The sequence below is a fragment of the Bufo gargarizans genome, chromosome 3 (genome assembly GCF_014858855.1).
Source record: "Bufo gargarizans isolate SCDJY-AF-19 chromosome 3, ASM1485885v1, whole genome shotgun sequence".
Classification (NCBI taxonomy): domain Eukaryota; kingdom Metazoa; phylum Chordata; class Amphibia; order Anura; family Bufonidae; genus Bufo; species Bufo gargarizans.
The window spans coordinates 448,791,138-448,810,743 of NC_058082.1; the positions used below are offsets into that span (position 1 = coordinate 448,791,138).

General features: G+C 47.2%; 1 protein-coding gene across 1 annotated transcript; it reads left to right on the forward strand.

Annotated features, from left to right (window-relative positions):
- The first annotated feature begins 214 nt into the window (after window positions 1-214).
- Window positions 215-17,758, forward strand: WDR77 (WD repeat domain 77). Its single transcript, XM_044283529.1, has 10 exons — window positions 215-382; window positions 1,714-1,899; window positions 3,431-3,572; window positions 4,165-4,214; window positions 5,595-5,665; window positions 7,710-7,764; window positions 8,876-8,947; window positions 9,034-9,142; window positions 13,905-13,973; window positions 16,891-17,758. The coding sequence occupies exons 1-10, from the start codon at window positions 298-300 to the stop codon at window positions 17,045-17,047; spliced, it is 996 nt and encodes a 331-aa protein (XP_044139464.1). The 5' UTR covers window positions 215-297; the 3' UTR covers window positions 17,048-17,758.
- Window positions 17,759-19,606: the final 1,848 nt, after the last annotated feature.

A 19,606-nucleotide genomic window follows, 5' to 3' on the forward strand; every position in this document is an offset into this window, starting at 1 on the left:
ATTCATCCCGCTTAGTCCACGTTGCTTTTGGCGCCCTAACCAGTCACTATGCGTATCAATATTCATACCTAACGAGGTGAACTGTGATTATTATTATTATTTTGTAGAGCAAAGCTCTGGGGTTACCAGTTCAAAAATGTCTGCTGGTGAACTTCCTCCTCTCTAGCGCAAGGGAATACGCTCATGGGCGTGGCTTCACTGGCGGGTGGGCGGAGTCTGGAGGCGCGTTCTTGACGTGAAGGCGTAACGCGGTGGATTTAGCCTTCTCCGAAGCGAAGTACTGCACGTGCCGGGAACATGAGCAAAGAGAGTCCGTGGGGGAGCCCTATCAGGGCCCCGGCCTGTATGGAGAGCCAGCTGGGAGCGGTGCGGTACCGCAGAGGTCAGCAGCCATTGCTTGTCTGTAGAGGGGGAGATTGGCACTAGCAGCCTAGGGCGCAGAACAAGCTATAGAGGTGATCTGAGTGGCCCTTTACACACCTGACGACTGGCAGCAGGACTGTCCCCAAAGCCTGATGGCTGGAAAACCAGGACCAGGCATGTTGGATTTCATCCTGGGAGATAAGCGTTGCCAGGAGTGTCAGGTGCCTACTTCTCTTGCATGTACTGCTAATTCTAGGTTGCATATTAAAATGGTACCCCCAACCGAGGTCCAATAGGTGCCGGTCACACCTCTGCGATTCATGCCCATCTTGAAAACAGGGCCCCGTCTCTTGGCTGCTGTGAATAACTGGATAATGACTGGCCTTAGCAGTGTCCCCAAGTGGCATGTCACTATTGGGCTACATGCTTCCTGGGGACCTGTCGCCGGCCATCCAATCAACACCGTCCCCTGGCTTGAGGTCAGTAGGCCAGGACCAGAAGAACGCCAAATGGTGGAAGGCTAGTCCTAAAGGGCCATAATCCTGGAAAACCATATGCTGAATATATGACTTCACACTCTCATACACCAACCTGGCAGTCCCACAAGAAGAAACGTCATTCCCTTAGATCCACATTAAAGGGGGTGGCCACCTTTTGGGGGATTTTTTCAGCCCCACGCACACACACCCTCCCCTTCCACCTAGGCAGAAGGAGGCATACTTACCTGCTCTGTCACTACCCAGCCTTGGCTGCCTTCTTTGTGTCCGCTCCTGTCAGCATCTGCTTTGACACCACTACAGCCAAGGACTGACCTCAGCAGTGAACGCCTCCTCCACGCAGATGTTGACAATGGGGGACCCAAGCAAGGCAGGAACGAAAGAGCCAGAAACCAGTGGAGCAGGTAAGTATGCTTCCCTTTGCAGATTTGCCAAAAATAAGTCTCCATTCAGTGGCATCAGCGGCGAAGTGTCCCAAAGCGGCACGTGATCCCAGAGGCTCAGAGGTCGTGTGCAGCTTGGGCACAGATACAGCTGAGGCCAATGAGTGCCTACTACAGTGCACGTGACCACAGACAGGCGGTCACACTTCTGGTCCACAGGGGTCCAGAAGTAATGTGTTAAGGAACCTGACATCCCCTTTAATTCCTGATGAGCCTTTTTAAAGGGACTAAAACCTACTATAGATGACGTTACACATTACAGTTTTCATTGTCTTGTCATTTCACGATAAATCTGTAAATCGATTTACCAGGTCTCCGCATCAGGCTCGCTGTTTCCTTTTCTATGTAACAGAGAGAGAGAACGCCAAATCTCTCCCAATATGTCCTCAGGTTCTCTCATTACCTTGCAGATGGTGCCATGCTCCTCTCCGCCTCTAGCCTGAATTCTCGCACTTGGGAAGGTTCCATCTGGATTTTCAAAGATCCTACGAAAGCTCCAAATGAGAGCCTGTGTACAGCCGGAGTACAGACAGAGACCAGCATTGCAGATGTAGCCTGGGTACTGGAGAGAGGAATCCTCGTGGCTTCAGATTCCGGTAATGTGATTTTCATGTACTAAAGGTGGCCGTACCGATTAGATAGAAGTAGGTTGATGGGTGAATGAGTAATCTTCTCATGAACGTTCTGCCATCCACTTTTTAGTCTGTATTGGCTGTTGTCTTTCACCGGGGAACATTCTTTTATGTCAAAATTGTTGAAAACTGACCAATATCAATAGAATGTTAGAACAGGGGCGGACTGGCCATAGACTCTACAGGGAAACTTCCCAGTGGACAGATGCCCAAGGGGTCCGTCTAAGCCCTCCTCACTGCCACCAGCTAGTCCACTAAAGATCTGATGTTCCCAGAGTTATCGGTGGGAGTTCTAAATGCTTATCCACCTCTGGAATTCAACTGTATTGCGATCCTGAGGCAGCTGGAGTAGGAGCGCAAAACTTAGCAGCTGGCGCTGGCCACCGCGGAGGGGCAGCTCCTGGGAGGTATTTTGTGCAGCTGGGCGGGATTGGACTGGGTTTCTTCGGGCCCACCAGAAGAAATTTTTCTTGGGTCCAAACCCCATAGATTTTGATTCAAAGAATTGGACCCTAGTGGAAATGTATTGTCTTCAAAGCCAGTTAAATTTTTTTCCCTCCCCAGCAGCAGTCTGACGCTGCTGCTGGGGAATTATTTTGTGATGCACTTTAGTATGTCCTTCTGCTGGGGCAGTATATTGCAGTATGGTATCTCTGGCTCTGCCTACTTGTGTTGACTTTGCCTTTTGTCAGTATGGACCTACCTACAACATGGGGCCAGTTTTTTTTTTTTTTTTTTTTCCAGGGCCACTTTAAAAGGATTCTGACAGCAAGATTTTCGATATGGAGCTATTCATCTCATCCTCTGTCTTCATTATCTAATTAAAAATATACTAGTTTTACCCCTACCTGTCCTTTCATTTTTGATAAAAATCGGCGTTATTAATATGCTAATTATCTTTCTAACGTGCCCAAGGGGCTGTCCCTCCGGCCGTTTGTGCCCAACCGCGCTCCTTATCTCGTAGCCCAGCGCCGTCCCACTCCTAATTTATGCACTACTCCCATCGCCGATGGTACGACGTAATCTCGCGCATGTGCCCTAAATCCACTGGTCAGCGCCCGCGCGGTGTCCTGGCAGCAGCCTCAGAAAACAAAGCGCGAGATTACGGCGCACCATCGGCGATGAGAGTAGTGCATAATTAGCAGTGGGGCGGCGCTGGGCTACGAGATAAGGGGCGTGGTTGGGCACAAACGGCCGGAGGGACAGCCCCTTGGTAATTAGCATATTAATTAAAAAAATGAAAGGACAGGTGGGGGTAAAACTAGTATATTTTTAATTAGATAATGGAGACTGAGAGGATGATATGAACAGCTCTATATAAAAAATCTTGCTGACAGAATCCCTTTAAGTTTACGGTCCGTCCCTGGGTTTGAATATGGTTTACATGAAATGTTCAGATATTTATAGTGTATCGTATGGACATGGCGTACGCCTGATTTGTCACAATACCCCTCCTCTTTTTGACACCTTCATCATGACATTTTCATGTTTCCAGGGGCTGTGGAACTGTGGGAGCTGCTGGATAATGAATCTCTCCTTGTTAATAAATTCACCAAGTATGAGCATGATGACATGGTGACCACAGTCAGTGTATTTGCTGGAGGGACGCTGGCTGTCAGTGGAAGCAAAGATTTCAGGTTTGGTTTTATGCATTTATTTATTTTTTTATGGGATTTTTTATTTTATTTTATTGAATGCATTTTTTATTTTTAACCACTTAATAGTCCCGCAAGGGGACTATAACAGACTTCTTTTTGGTTGATTTTAAAATGCAATGCATTGCATTTTAATGTCAGTGCTATTCTGACATTGAACAGCAGGCTGCGCCAGAGAGGCGCAGCCAACTGGAAATGACGCAAGGCTGGTCAGGGGCCTACACGAGACCCCAGCAAGTTTTCACACACATCAGCACCCCGCAATCGCATTTGCGGGGTGCCGTTAGGAGACAGAGGGCGTCCGCTCCCCCTGTCAGGACTTTACATGCAGCGGGCGCCTTTAAACAGCCCGGATCGGCACTCCTGCCATTCCGGGCTGTTAGAGTAGGGCTTCGGCTCTTATGTGAGAGCCGAGCCCCTGCTCCCCGCTGCACGGGCTGCCTTAAAAAACAAAACAAGAAAAAAACAGCAGCCCAGCCTAAGGCCCCTTAGTGACTGCCATAAAAAGGCGTATGAGTAGTCACTAAGGGGTTAATGTATTATTGCAAACTTCTAAATATTTCTGTTTTTTCAGTGTGCAGGTCTGGGATCTCTCACAAAAAACCTCACTGAAGTCTTATAAAGGTGAATACAAACAACTGGTCAATTTATTTTCTGGTTTGAAAGGGTTTTCTACCTGTAATGGTGGCTATGGACATATCTTCACGTGTGGCGAGGGACCTGGCCTTGGGATCCACCATATTAGATCAGAAGTGTTGAGTGTTCATTTGTGGTCAGGGGTTGTCTCGCTTCAGCAAATGGCATTTATCATCTAGACAAGGTTAAAGGGGTTGTGCCGCCTGTACACATTGATGACCTATACTCAGGAAGTCTCGGCAGTGCAATGTAATTAGACACTCGCTACATTCACTTGAATGGAACAAGCACTTATAATTACACAGCGCCGCCGCTACAAGCGAGACAATGCGTACTGTAATCTAAAAGGGAGTGGCACGAGTGCTGCCTCCTCTTCCAACAGCTGATCGGTGGGGGTACCAGGAGTCGGACCCTCACCGATCAGATTCTGATGACCTATCCAGAGGATAGGTCATCAATATGTACTTGCTACAAAACACCTTTTAAAGGGGTTTTCTGAGATTTTTTTTTTAAATGCCTTTTCTCTGGATGGTGGGGGTCTTACTTTTGGGACCCCCACCGATCAGCTGTTTGAGAAGGCACCAGTGTTCGCAGTAGAGCCGCCACCTTGTCTCTGCTCACTGAGCACCGCGCCGTCCATTGTATAGCGGCTGTGCTTAGTATGGCTACTAATGTATTGTGATTGTCCATTATTCACTGCCTGTCTCCAGGGGTTATTACAGCCACCTCGTGCAGATACCTAGTGGCCGGTACGGGGACTGCTGCACGTGCGTGCCTATATGCACTCACACAGTCCCAGCCGCCAGAAAAAACAGCACTTTTTCCTATAGTTTGCCAGCACTGCCACAGCTGATGGATTAGAGTGGTCATAACTCCAGGAAGCAAGCAGTGCCTAATGTGATGGAAAAATGAATCCAGCCAGCAAAGGAAGCAATATGGACATTCACAATCCATTGGTAAGTGCCTCGGTAGTAAAGGGCATCTGTCAGCAGATTTGTGCCTCAGAAACTGACCTGTTACATGTGCACTTGGCAGTTAAATCATTTTGCTAAGCAACACGGGCACATATGAACATGGGACCAGCACACGTCTTCAGCTGCTGAGCGCACATGTAACACGCTTCAGATTTGTATGTAGGAAACCTACTGCACCTCTCAAAGCCTGCGTGACAGCACCGGGGCGTCTTGTGTGCTAGGGCGCTGCATGGCCTCTGTATACTTCCGTAAGGCTCAGCCATATGCATAAGCCCGAAATACAATTTCTATTGGGACCAGTACTAATTGTGAGTTGAGGCAGATGAGTGAAAAGAATAATGTGATACATTTTATTAACTATTTGTATTGTTTAAGTATGTGTTTTATATCTTAGCGCATTCCAACCAAGTGAATTGTGTTTCTGCGTGCCCTGGCAAAGAAACAATTTTTCTCTCTTGTGGCGAGGTAAGGACCCATGGTTATGGCATCTGTTCATTTGAAGTACTAATCTGGTAATGTAAAATTAATAAGAATAATAAAATCCTTTGTCTTCAGTATCCAGGGCAGTCCTGATTGTCGTACTGTGGCTACTGTGTGAGCCGTGCTTTAACACTGGCTGAGAACATTCAGAGCAGTTGTCACCTTTATTGTTATCTTGTAATGTTCATAGTTGTCACCACTTCCAGGGCTCAGATTCTGCTAGTATAGAAGAAAGCATCTTCTTCCTGAATCTTGGATCTTTTTGTTAAAGGGTTATTTCCTTCTGAGACAATGGGGGCATATTGCTAGGATATGTCCCCATTGTCTTATAGATGCGGGACCTATATAGAAATTGTAGCGGGAAAGGTCATTTCCGGCCACCACCAAGCGCACTCCCCATAGAAGTGAATGGGAGCGCACAGCACTTGCACGACCACCGCTCCCATTCATTTCTATGGGGAGGACGTCTGTGCATGTGCAATGCGCCCTCTACTGATTTCAGTGCTCTGTTCTCCGTGTAGGTGCAGGTCACCTATCGGACAATGGGGGCATATCCTAGCGATATGTCCCCATTGTCTGAGATGGGAAAACCCCTTTAATGACTGCAGACACTTATGTTTAAAAAAAAAAAAAAAAAAGTAGAATTAGAACCAATCAGATTCCACCTTTCACTTTTCACGGAAGATATGTTTACTACGGCAAAGCCGGAGGTATTCCATGGCCCCACTCGCCTTGATTCACGTCATCAGTTTCACAAGATGACGTAACGACAGTTCGGTGAAAAACGTCCTTCTTCAATTGAAAAAACAAGGATAGAGGATATAATGTACTTTGTATACAAAAAAATTACAGTACAAAGGAAGTGGATGGATATGAGGTTTTATAACAAGGCAGATGTGAGATTAGATCCATTCATGACCACCTTACCAAACGTGTAAGACACGGCAGTAGATGTCCAAAAAACGTGAGGTGGACAGATGCAGACAGTTGTCTTAAAGCATGTCATGGAGGAAATGATATACCAGTGGTATGCAATAAAGTACTCTATATGTTCAAAAAAAAGGTTACAGCCTAGATACAAGAGTCAAGGAAATGAATACATAAAGGGGAATTTTGGTTAAGTTATCCCCTATATTCCATCTGTAGGTCCCCCACCAGTCATGAGACCAGTGACCCCTTACCCCTCGGAGAGGCAGGTTGAGCATGCTCACTGCCACTATAGAGTTCCAGAGACAGAAGAGTACAGTGCTCAACTATTTCCAGAGCTCCCCTAGAGGCTAATGCCAGACCTGCAGCTCTGTTCATTTCGGGGTCCCTGTCCTCCTGACCAATGGGCGTACCCCAGTAGTTATCCCCTATCCACAAGATACATTTTAAAAACTGGAATACCCTTTAATGGGCAAGAAGACATTTAGAACATTCAGGACCAAGTCACTTGTAGACAGTACAGGAATACACACATACTGTAAGCATCTACTTGTACCCGTTGGATAGCAATCTGTGGAATGACGGGAATTAATTACTATCAGTGGCAGTGTACATAGACAAAATGACAACTGTACATATAGAGCCATACATGGCACTGGTCTGCAACATCAGAGTGACCCTATAGGTCTAGAAGCAAAGACATTTAATGTTACAAAGTAACTGGTGTCTGCTTTGGAAGCCCCTGACGTGCCCACAGGGGTTCATATGTAAGACATAAGAGTGGTTATAAAATGTCTGGTAGCAACCACTCAAATTCCACCTTTCATTTTCAAAAGGAGCTCTGAAAAATGAGAGTTCTGGAATGTATTGGATAACACTGACCACATTATGTTATCCAATACATTCCAGAACTGTAAGGGTTACGTAGCATCATAAATCAATATAATGCTATGCGACCCCGGCAGTGCTGGGAGGTCAGGAGCTGCTGCGAGTCCGGAGCGTGACACTTGCACGTGTGAAACCAGCCTTTAGATTCAAGCTGTGACTCAGATTGCAAATAATGATCCATTTTATCATTGATTATGGTTTTCGTGTATTAAAGGACAATAGGGTGCTACTGTGGGACACAAGGAATCCTAAACCTGCCAAGAGCATTAGTAAGTACCATTTATAATGTGTGTGTGTGTGTGTGTGTGTGTGTATATAAACGGTGGTCCCTCAAATTATAACCCAGGTCATGTTTTACAACAGGGGTCAGAAACCTTTGGCACTCCAGCTGTCGTGGAACTACAATTCCCAGCATGCACCATTCATTTCTATGTGAGTTCTGAGCAGAGCAATTATACTTGCTGGGAGTTGTAGTTTCACAGCAGCTGGAGTGTCGGAGGTTGCCTACCCCTGTTCTACAAACAGGATAGTGCTCCATTATTAGAGCATATGTTGTGTGAAGGTGGCTATGTCTTCAGACACTGGTCCAAGGAAGGAGTATTATCAGATAATCTGTCCTTTTACTGAATCATCCATACATAAAACAATTGAAGTTACCGTATTGTTCGCTTTATAAGATGCACCTAGGTTTTAGAGGAGGAAAATAAGAAAAAAAACTTTCATCAGACCTCAGAACAGATCCCATTCTTCATCAGACCCCCAAACTAGACCCTCAATCTTCATCAGACCTCAGATCAGACCCCCACAACTCTATAAAGAACAGGTGGGGAGTCCTTTCTGTTTACCAGTGATTACATGGGGGGTGCAGGTAATTATAGAAATAGATATAGCTCTTTTGGAACAAATTGTATGGGTAGCATCTCCTCAGAGACCTGTGTGTTAATACGGACTAGCCGTAGTGTATGGCAGTAATGTTCTGCCCACTGTATACACTGAATCCAGAGTTATTTCTTCAGCTTAGTCGTCTTGAGAACGAATGGTTGTATGATTAGAGAAAAGGCTGTTGTCCATTAGCTGTGTCTGGTATTCCAGTACAGCCCATTAAAGGGGTTCTATCCTCTGGATAGGTCATCACTATCTGATCGATGGGGATCCGACACCCGGGACCCACATCGGTCAGCTGTTTGAGAAGGCAGCGGCACTCCTGAGAGCGCCGCAGCCTTCTCTCGGCTTACCCTAGGCCGAGTGACGACACGTTCATTGGTCATATGGCCTAGGCGCAGCTCGGCCTCAGTGCCGTTAATATACATGGCCAGTGTAATAAACCATGTTATAAGCAGTGCTATGCAAATAATGATTTGCTTTGTTTCCCTTCTGCAGATGTCTGTGCCCCAAATGTTTCCCCTACTTACGTGACCTGGCACCCTGACAAAGACGACATGTTTGCTTGTGGTATGTGGCAGCAGCTTATCTTTCTTCTCAGTCGGCTGTGACAAATTCTTTTACCTGGCAAGTCTCACCTCTCCTCTCATTAACAGGTGATGAAATCGGAAATGTGTATATTGTAAATGTGACCAATCCAGAATCTGCTCAGGTAGTAGCGGCACATTCCAGGTCGATAACGGGGCTGGCCTATTCTGCCCACAGGTAAGAAGACACTACTATTTTCCCGGTGTACGGTGATGTGCAGTAAGAGCTCTTTTCACTTTTTAGATCATGACAGCCGATTTTTGGCAATACATTTACTTTCTCGCCCAGTTTCCTTGGGGGACACAGAAGACCTTGGGTATAGCTCATCTCCCTAGGAGGCGTGACACCAAGTGAAAACTGTTAAGCCCCTCCTCCACAGCTATACCCTCAGCCTGGAGAGAGAGACTGCCAGTTTTTGCTTAGTGTCCAAGGAGGCAAGACACTCCCTGCTACTGCAGGGCTGTTTTCTCCTGTTTAGTTTTTGCTTTCTGTAGGCAGATGACGCCTGCCATGTGCAGGACCCCCCTCCTCGGCGGGATACTGCACTCTCCCTGGCTGCGGGTTGGCCTTGTGCATGAACCCCTCTTCATTGGCAGACTACGGCAGTTTCTCCGGGCACGGCCCCCTTCCACAAGTGGGACGCTGCCTCTCACTGGTTTCGTTGCCGATGATGTGCATGACCCCCATCATTCTTAAGCGGAATACTGCACTCACCGGATACGGTGCTGGCCATGTGCACGACCCCCTTCCATAGGTGGAACGCTGCACTCTCACTGGATTCGCTGCTGACCATGTGCGTGACCCCCTTCCATAGGCGGAACGCTACACTTGTGCGTCGCTGACGCCCATAGGCATGGCTCCCTTCCGTGGACGGCATTCGGCACTCTCACTGGATTCACTGCCAGCCATGTGCATGACCGCTTTTCCATAGGCGGTACGATGCGCTCTCATTGGATTCGTTGCCGGCCTTGGGCATGCCTCCTTCCCTGTGGCGGCATACATACACTCCCTCGGTCGGTGGTTGTTCTCTAACCAGTACGTTGTTGGCCATGTGCATGAACCCCATACGTGGCGGGGTGCTTGCACTCTCACTGGATCCGCTGCCGGCCGTATGCATGACCACTCTTCCGTGGGCGGTGTACGCACTCTCACTGGTTTCGCTGCCGGCCATGGGCATGCCTCCTTCAGGTGACATACACACATTCTCACCGACTGCTCGCACTCTCCCTGGATGCGATGCTGGCCATGTGCATGACCCCCCCCCCCCCACTTTTTTCTGGGCGGCATACTACACTCTCACCGGATACGTTGCTGGCCTTGAGCATGGCCCTCTAACATGGGTGGAACGTTTACGCTCCCTTTGTATACGGTGCTGGCCTTGTGCGTGACCACCCCTCATTCCTGGGCGGAAATTTGCACGCTCACGAGGTTCAAGGCTGTTCTTGTATGTGCTGTGTTGGACTTGCACATGTTTCCCTTTATTAGCGGAGTTGTTACACTCTCACGAAATTTCGGTGTTGGGTGGATTGTTGCACACTCACTTAATGCTAGGATAGCCCTGTGCATGTCCCCCTTTCACTAGGTGGACTTCCTGCTGGATACTGTGTGGCTATGTGCATGGCCCCCTTCTGGGCGAAGTATGGTACGCCCTACTTCTCTGACGTAGGTACGACCTTGGGCATCACCCCCCTTTTTGGGGCGGGCCTTTGCACTCTTACAGACTACAGTTTGCCAGGTACATTTCCCCCCTTTCCGGGCGGTCAGTTTGCGTTCCATCGCATAAAATACTAGTCTTGTGCATAACTCTTTTTCAGTTTGCACTTTGCACTTCCGTAGATTCTGTGGCGCTCTGTGGCTGGCCCTCTTCGCTGAGTGATATTTTTGCAGTGAGCGGACGCTCTCGTGCGTTGTTCGGGCCGCGTATGCCTCCTCGTTCCGTAGGTGGGTTGGCCTCACTGCTTACGGGGCTACTCGTACGTATGCCTCCTTTCCTCCTGCGACATATTTATTATCTTGGGAGTCGGTGGTTGCAACAAGACTTGCATTATTCTCTACAGAGATCATTCTGTCCACCTGTGTGAGCCTCAGGTGTTGTCCAATGAACAACAAATGAATACCTTTTATATATATAAGTAAACGGGCTCTACCTGCTCGCTACTGCACCGAGCTGGGCGGTGCTCATTCATTTCGTTGGCCCTTCCGCCCGGGGAGTGTTCGTGGTTCCTAGATACGTACCCATTCGTCCTCCCGTGGCATTGTTTCCCTGCGCTGGTGGTTACATGGTCGAGAGTGCTGTCTGCAGCGCCCGTCGCATTCTATGTTGGCTCTGGCGGGTCTACAGTCCCCTCACCTACTACTATTTCCTCCTCTGCGAGTGCGGTGTGGTATGATTCTTTCCGGTTGGCGCCCTCGGCGTTCAGTCTGCTCTGCTACCAGGTTCGGCCACTCTTCTTGGGAAGGTCATCCAACTTCTCTTGGGTGCTCGCTTACCCAGGTCCGGAGGACCTCCACCTTGGGTTCTTCAGGGTATTCGCCTTCTGCGAGGCGGTGAACCGGGCGTCTCAGTGTAGCGGGGTTCTGCCTTTGAGCTGTCCTATGGCTTCTCTGTTACCCACTCCTCCTTTCGTTTGGAGGGTGTTATGCCGGCCTCTTTCTCGACTGCCTTTTCTCGCCGTCTCTGTTTGGCTCCCACTCGGTACGGATCACTCCGAATGTGGCTTCTGTTCCGGCCACGCTTCAGAGGCTGTTCCTTCACTGCCCTCCCCTCTGGGGAGAGCATGGTTGTTCATGTTGATGGTTCTGGTGTTCCTTTTGGCCTCGTACTGTCCCCCTTGTTCAAACTGGCTGTACTTGCTGTGTGCCTATTTACCGGGTCTACCGCGTTCTGTCCTCCCGCTGGGTGCAGATTGCGTTTTTTCCATTCTAGGCAACGTTTCTGCTATGGACTTACCTTCTCGGTAACTTGGGAGGACTACCATTTAGTCAAGATTGTCTTTAGATCCCCCACACCGGGACTGTAGTCCGTCTTCCTGTGGTGGCTACATCGGCTTGGGCTTTAGCCTGTCTTGTACTGGCATCTGGCGGTTGCTGGACGGACCCTTTGGTCCCTGTCTGTCTGTCCTTCTGCTCCCCCACTCCGGTGGATACGGAACACCTTTGTTCGGGGCCGACGGGACCAGTTCTACGACCGTTCTGCCCGGGTTACTGGTCTGCGCCTGTTCATTGGGTTTTCGCCCGCTTGCCCAGGCGACTATTGTGGGCTCGCTAGTGTCACTCCTGGCCGTGTTTTCGTCCAGGATCTGTGGTAGGAATTAGGGCTTTCCTTGGGGTTCTGTGGGAAGCTGGGCGTTCCCCCACTCTGCCTTTCTCTCTCCATGGTTCTGTCTTTCTCCAGTCCGGCCTGGACCTGGGACTGGGACTCTGTTGCTTGAAGTATCAGTGTCTGCGCTGTCCTTCCTCTTTCAGCGTTCCCCGCCCCTCTGGGCCTGTCAGGACCTTCTTCCGTGGAGCGGCTCTTGGTTTCCTTTTGTACTGCCCTCCGGTACCGCCCTGGGAACTACATACTGGGCTCTTGGCGCTCCAATCTTTCCCTTGGAACCGTTACAGCAGTTCTCTCTACTCCTTCTGTCCTGTACGGTTGTGTTTCTGTAGTCATCGTGTCTATGACGGGTGCCTGAGTGGCGGCCCTTCTTGTTCCGAGCCTTCTGTCTTTCCCCAGGACAGGGCTGTTCTCCATTCTGTCTCTTCCTTCCTTCTGAAGGTGGTGTTCGTCTTTCCTTTCATCAAGGCAGTCGTCCTCCCCTTCTCACCCCCGGGAACGGACACTTCACCGTTTTGGACGTTGTTTGGGCCTTGCAGTTTTTCCTTGGGGATCTCCGACTCTTGTCGACGTTTGGTCTCTTGTGTTTCCAGGAGGTCCGCGCAGAGGGTGGATGGCCTCCAGGGTGGCTTTCCTCCGCTTTCTCGGAGTGGCTATTGCTGTGGTTGCCGCACCAAGGGCAGGGTTCTGCTTTTGGTGTCGCCATTCATTTCACCAGAGCTGTCGGTTCCTCCTGGGCCGGAGACATTAGGCTTCGGCCATGCATTTGTGCAAGGCGGTCACTGGTCTTCCTTGCACACCTTACCGAGTTCTGCAGGGTGCATACTCGGGCTTCGGCGTATGCTGCCTTGGGCCGCCTGGTCGGCAGGCGGCGGTTTTTTGATGCCTTCGGGTGCTTCGCCTTGGTGCTGTGGTCCCTCCCCTCTTGGACTGCTATTGAACGTCCCAAGGTCTTCTGTGTCCCCCAAGGAAACTGGGCGAGAAAACGAGATTTTTGTATAACTTACCAGTAAAATCTCTTTCTCGCTCTTTCCTTGGGGGACACAGCACCCACCCATTCTTTGTTTTTCTTGGCACGGTTTCCGAGTTGTTTTACCCTTTGGGTAGTTGGCTTGTTGGTTCCACTTTTGGACTTTGCCTTTTTTTCACTACTTGGACACGCAACTGGCAGTCTCTCTCTCCAGGCTGAGGGTATAGCTGTGGAGGAGGGGCTTAACAGTTTTCACTTAGTGTCACGCCTCCTAGGGAGATGAGCTATACCCAAGGTCTTCTGTGTCCCCCAAGGAAAGAGCGAGAAAGAGATTTTACTGGTAAGTTATACAAAAATCTCGTTTTTTCCACCAGATGCTGCCATAGAAATCTAGAATTATGTGTGGCCATTAAAACGTGTCAGTGTCATAGACATTGAATAGAGCGGCAAGATGCATGCTTGACCACTGCCCCCACTCGTGTGCATTCTGTGAATGGGTGATGAATGATTTTGACTGCCATACTCCTTCAACGTCATTCCTGATAGTAAAGTTTCATGCTGAATATTTCCACTTATGAACTTGGAGTATATTCTGGGTGTCCTTATAGCCATAAATCTCTGAAAGAAATGTACGTTGATGTGTTTTACAGTTCTCCATTTTTGGCATCCATCAGTGAAGATTGTTCCGTTGTGGTCCTGGACTCTGACTCTTCAGAAATGTAAGAAAGATTTTAAGTTTATTTTTTCAGTGAAAGAATACCTCATTATCCAGTATTTTTATTGTCAGTGTATTAAAGGTCAGGTGATTTTGTATAAAGCACAGTCTAGTATTTTTACCAGGCCTCCGCTTATAACAGTTACTGACCACGAGCGTACTACCTACATTCTGTGTGTACAAAATGTAACCCTCCGTGTAAAAACTGCTGTTACTTAAGGGAGTTTTCAGCTAGTTTTGGGAGTCCTGAAGTGGTGAATGGTGCAGTGACTGCGCATGGACACCTTACTCTCCATTTATTTCAGGCACCATTCTTGAGGCAGGAGCATGTCCACAGGTGGGACCCACATGTATCAGACTTTAGCCCCTTATATTTTGGGATCGGTAGCAGCTAGAGATATGGCCCTGGTGCGCTTGAAAGCTGACAATCTAAGCTTTAAAACAAGACCAGAATCACAGCATTTTATACTGTACATTGGAAGACATAGCTGTTAGCAATCGGGTTGGTAGTGAAAGCTGCTGTACAGTGAAAGCAGGTTTTAGCTGCTTTCACTCTCAACCCAATTTCTAACAGATATCTCCCGAAGTAGTGGAGATAATTCTGTAATTCTGGTCTTATTTTAAAGCTTAGATTGTCAGCTTTCAAGCGAACCATGCCCATATCTAGCCACTTCAATATATAGAAAGTTAAAAAGCAACTGTTAGCGTGATCGACCTTATTAACCCGGTACACAGGGGCCAGCCAGAGTCCTTGGAGCACTGTTTTTGTAATGCCCCTCTGCTGCACATAAAGGGGAGTGTGCAGAGTACAGGGGCTTTACAAAAGCAGTGCTCCAATAGTTTTGATTGGCCCCTTGGTTCTCAAACTTGTTTGTTTGCATATCAATAAGAATGCAGATATCTCTGCAGCTGTTCAACATACAGACAAAAGAAAGATATGATTTGAATCAGCATGGTCAACCCTACAAAAACATTTAAAGGTCCTCCCCCCTTCAGCTGGCTAAAAAAAAAATGTTTTACAAAACTAAAACAAAAGGTCTCCTATAGTTGAATTGAAAAAGAAGGTAATTACCACTGGAACACAGGGAGGAAAATGTTACTGGTCCTTAAAGGGGTTATCCCACTTTGCGTTTTTAAACTTGCCTGCTGCCACCGCGCGTTCACTTCCTGGATTCTGGCTGGGGGCGGGCTTCATCTTGATCTGGACTGAACGCGCACGCCGCCGCGCATGCGCAATGGTGACTTATTCCTGCCCAGTATAGTACAGAGCCGGCGTGTGCGTTCGCAGCTCTGTACTATTCTGGCCGGGAGAAGTCACCGTTGCGCATGCGCGGCAGCGTGCGCGTTCAGAACAGCGAGCGGCCCGGCCGGGAGAAAAGGAGGAGTCTTCTGGGCAAGCGCGACCATCGGGATTTTGGAGAAGAGCGGTGGTCGTAACCAGGGGAGACCGAGTCACAACAATAAGGTAAGTGGGGATGAATTTTATCCTAATCGGTGGGAATTTTGTTAATAAAGTATATTTACAAAAAATGATCACTGTCAAATCATTAACAGATTTAACAGTGATCATTATGATGGGATAACCCCTTTAAAGGTGTTGTCCCATCTTGGACATTGAGGGTAGAATGCTAGTACTTGCACCTATCCTTGGAACGGAGGGTGCACCGCACATGCACGCCCATCCTCCATTCATTTCAATGGGACTTCCGAAAATAGCCAAGCACGTCACTTGGCTATTTTCAGCAGTACCATTGAAATGAATGGTAAATGCACCGTGAAAGCACGGCCACCGCTCCATTTACTTCTATGGGACTTACGGAAATAGCCGAGCCAGGATTTGGCCATTTTCAGCAGTCCCATAGAAATGAATGGAGGATGGCCGCGCATATGCAGTGCACCCTACTGCACTTTGCAGGCTCTGTTCTACGGATGGGTATGGGTCCCTAGTGGGACCTGCACCTATAAGACATTGAGGGCATATCCTAGTGATATGCACCTAGTTTCCAAGATAGGACAACCCCTTTCAGGCTAAAATTAGTTTTGTCACTAAGGGGTTAAAAATGCCCCTGTGTGCCAGCTATATATTTTATTCAAACATAAATTCTAAATCTACAAAAAAAAAAAAAAATGATGTTTGTCTGTTAAAGGGGTTGTCTCACTTCAGCAAATTACATTTATCAAGCAGAGAAAGTGAATACAAGGTACTTACTAATGTACTGTGAAGGTCCATATTGCCTCCTCTGCTGGCTTGATTCATTTCTCCATCACATTATACATGACTCATATCCAGGTGTTTATGGCCACCCTGCAACCCAGCAGCGGTGGCCATTCCGGCCCCGGCCTTTGAAAAAATGAGTCAAGCCGGCAAAGGAGACAATATGGACAGTCTCAATGCATCCTAGGAGATCTCAGTAGGTAGAAAACGTACGGTTCTGCCAATGTTTTATTAAAAGGATGCAATATAAGTTGTAAATGCGGTGTATTAAAGTTGTCTACATAATAAATGCTATGTGCTGACGTGAGACAACCCCTTTAAAGTGCTCAGAACAGTATATTAAAAAAAAAAAAGCTTACATGCAGGACTAGCTTAGCGAAGCGGGCACAGGCCGGAGCCGCTCCACTCGGCTAATCCTGGCATAGCACATGGTTACAGAATACCCATGTGCAATGCCAGCATTTAGTAAACCTGTGTGCTCCTTCCCGTACTCCCTTCTCGACGGCCCCATTGATGAAGTGTAGAGTCCGTGTTCCATACACCGTGGAGAATAGTCAATTTAAAGCGAACAGGAAATCTCTGCTTTGGGGGGGGGGGGATATCTGGAATATCTGTAGTAAAAATGAAAATCCACTTGTGTGTGAATGAGGCCTAGAAGTTTTTTGTTACTTTTAAACGATATCCTATGTTTGTGCTTTATTTTCAGTTTCAAGGATCAGTCGCACAAAGATTTTGTGACTGGAGTGGCATGGTCTCCATCTGATCTCTCCAGCTTCACTACTGTTGGATGGGACCACAAGGTACTTCATCACAGCCTCCCTAAGGAAGACAAACCGGATTCTCCGGCTGAGACACAAGACTAAAGGAGAACTACCACATGTAAAATAGTAAATCCCTTTTAGTGTACATGAAAAATGTGAAACCCATGTATAGGTTGTCGGTGCTGTTTCTGCACTACTCATAGGTCCTCATGCCAACACTCTTCTACCGTACTTAGTTTTTTTGGTTCATTATTGTCAAAAGGTCATGATGATGGTCCGAACATCCAAATCGCCATCTACAGGATTGTTAGTTGCTGGCTTGAATAGTGACTGGTTCGGGTGTATCAAAGTGCTATCATGAGGTCCTAAGACTAGGGCATCTGCAGACTTCTGCTCTGATTTCACTGAGAAGTATTATATGTATGTACACTAAAATGGAGTTAACATCATTGTACTGTAGACCTTCCCACGTTTGTACACCTGATGACGGGTAATGCACTGTGTCTTCTGTATCTGGGTGTACATTCAGCAGCATTCTTTTTTGCCACATTGGCAGATTGTGGTTTCCAAGCTCTTATAAATGACCAATGGTCTGGGAGCACACGTTCTTTAGTTACTTACTTACTTTTTTGAGTTCATGTCTTTAAAAATAACTTTTTTTGTATTTCTTGTGTTAGATACTCACTATGTCTGTTAGTTGCAGTATTTTCCTCCCATTTGTTCTATAGTACTGTATTACTGAATTTGCAGTAGTAATCAAAACTGCTTACAATTTATATTGCATCCTTTTAATAAAACATTGGCAGAACCTTACGTTTTCTACCTACTGAGATCTCCTAGAATCCCAAGAACTTAGTAATGGTTCCTCAAGTGCCCTTCAGCACCTCTGCTCTGTCCTATCCTCTCTTTCTCATTTTTTTTTTATATAGGGGTGACAAATACAAACTTGGTAGCATATGGTAAAGTAGTTGTCAAGGCTCTCGATATTGGTGAACTGTGAGGGGAGAGCTTTACTGTTTCTTAGGCCGCATTCACATATGCGCTGTGAACTCTGGCAGTCTGTTTCTCCACCGGATTCACTATATATGCTGGAAAGCAGCCAGGCAAAAATTACCACACACAGCATTCTTTGTCCAGCCGAAAGCCAACATATATGCTGGAAAGCGGTCAGATCCCATGACAGTGAATGGGGGTCCTACACCCCCACAATAAGCAGTTCTCAACAGGCACTGCAAATAACACAGTGGACGAAATCAGAGGCAGGTAACCTATCCACTGCGTAGTGGTCCTTCCCAGTTTGTTGCATGTTCCGTTCAAGTGAATGGTAGCTGAGCTGCAGCAACCAGGAACAGTTATCTGTCTCTGGCTCTGTCCGCTGTGTTATTTCCAGAGGCTACTGAGAACGGCTCATGCAGGGTATTGAAGTGAACCAGATGACACTTCGATATCCTGCACTACCACTGCAAATACATTTACTGATTTTCATATTTATTGCCTATCCTGAACCAGGATAATCCCTTCCCAACATCTGCCATATATGTACAGGTCTTTAACCTCTTAAGGACATAGGGCGTACAGGTATGCCCTTATGTCCTGGTACTTAAGGACACAGGGCGTACATGTAAGCCCTGTGTATTTTCAATCACTGCCGGGCGGCGATCGGATTACCACATGTATGCGACCTGCGGTTTTCTGCGTTTCCGGGTTATTCGGGTCTCTGAACATGAAGTACACATATGGGGAATGTAAAGTCATCACAATTTTTTGGGGTATTACTATGTATTACAGAAGTAGAGAAACTGAAACTTTGAAATTTGCTACTTTTTCCAATTTTTTTTGTAAATTAGGTAATTTTTTGTGCAAAAAAAATAATTATTTTTTTACTTCATTTTACCAGTGTCATGAAGTACAATATGTGACGAAAAAACTATCTCAGAATGGCCTGGATAAGTCAGTGTTTTAAAGTTAGCAGCACTTAAAGTGACACTGGTCAGATTTTCAAAAAATGGCCTGGTCCTTAGGGTCAAATAAGGCTGTGTCCCTAAGGGGTTAAAGATGGTGCCTGCTCCGGAGAGACGCAAGCGCCATAGCTACTGGGTGCCTGCTGTTTCAATCAGCAGACACCTGCGGCTAATGGCGCCCCCCCCCCCCCCAGATGTTGTGGTCAAATGTGACCACAGCATCTGAGAAGCCAAAAGCACATGCTTTGTGGGCAACACTGCCTCCCCCCGGACAGAGATCAGGGAAGGCATTCCATACAAGAAATGAGCCTGAGCCTGTACCAGGCTTCCAGACTCATTACTTGTATATTACAATTCAGGCCAGTAGGTGGTGCACTGAACTGTAATATACCGATCTTTGTATACGGCAATGGATAACATTTCATTACTTTATACAAGTTGCAATTTAAAAATGGCATGTTGGAAACCTAAAAAAAAAATTTGAATCACACCTCTTATCCCCGAAATAAACAATTGAAAAAAATAACCTCATGGGCATGACCGTGTGTGAAGACGCCTGTATGATCAACATATAGGAAAAAAATCCCATACAGTGAATTGTGTAATGGGGGGGGGGGGGGGAATTGCCTATTTTATTTTTTTTATTTATTTTCTCAATTTAACGCCTCCAAAAAATTGAATAAGTGATCAAAAAGTCATA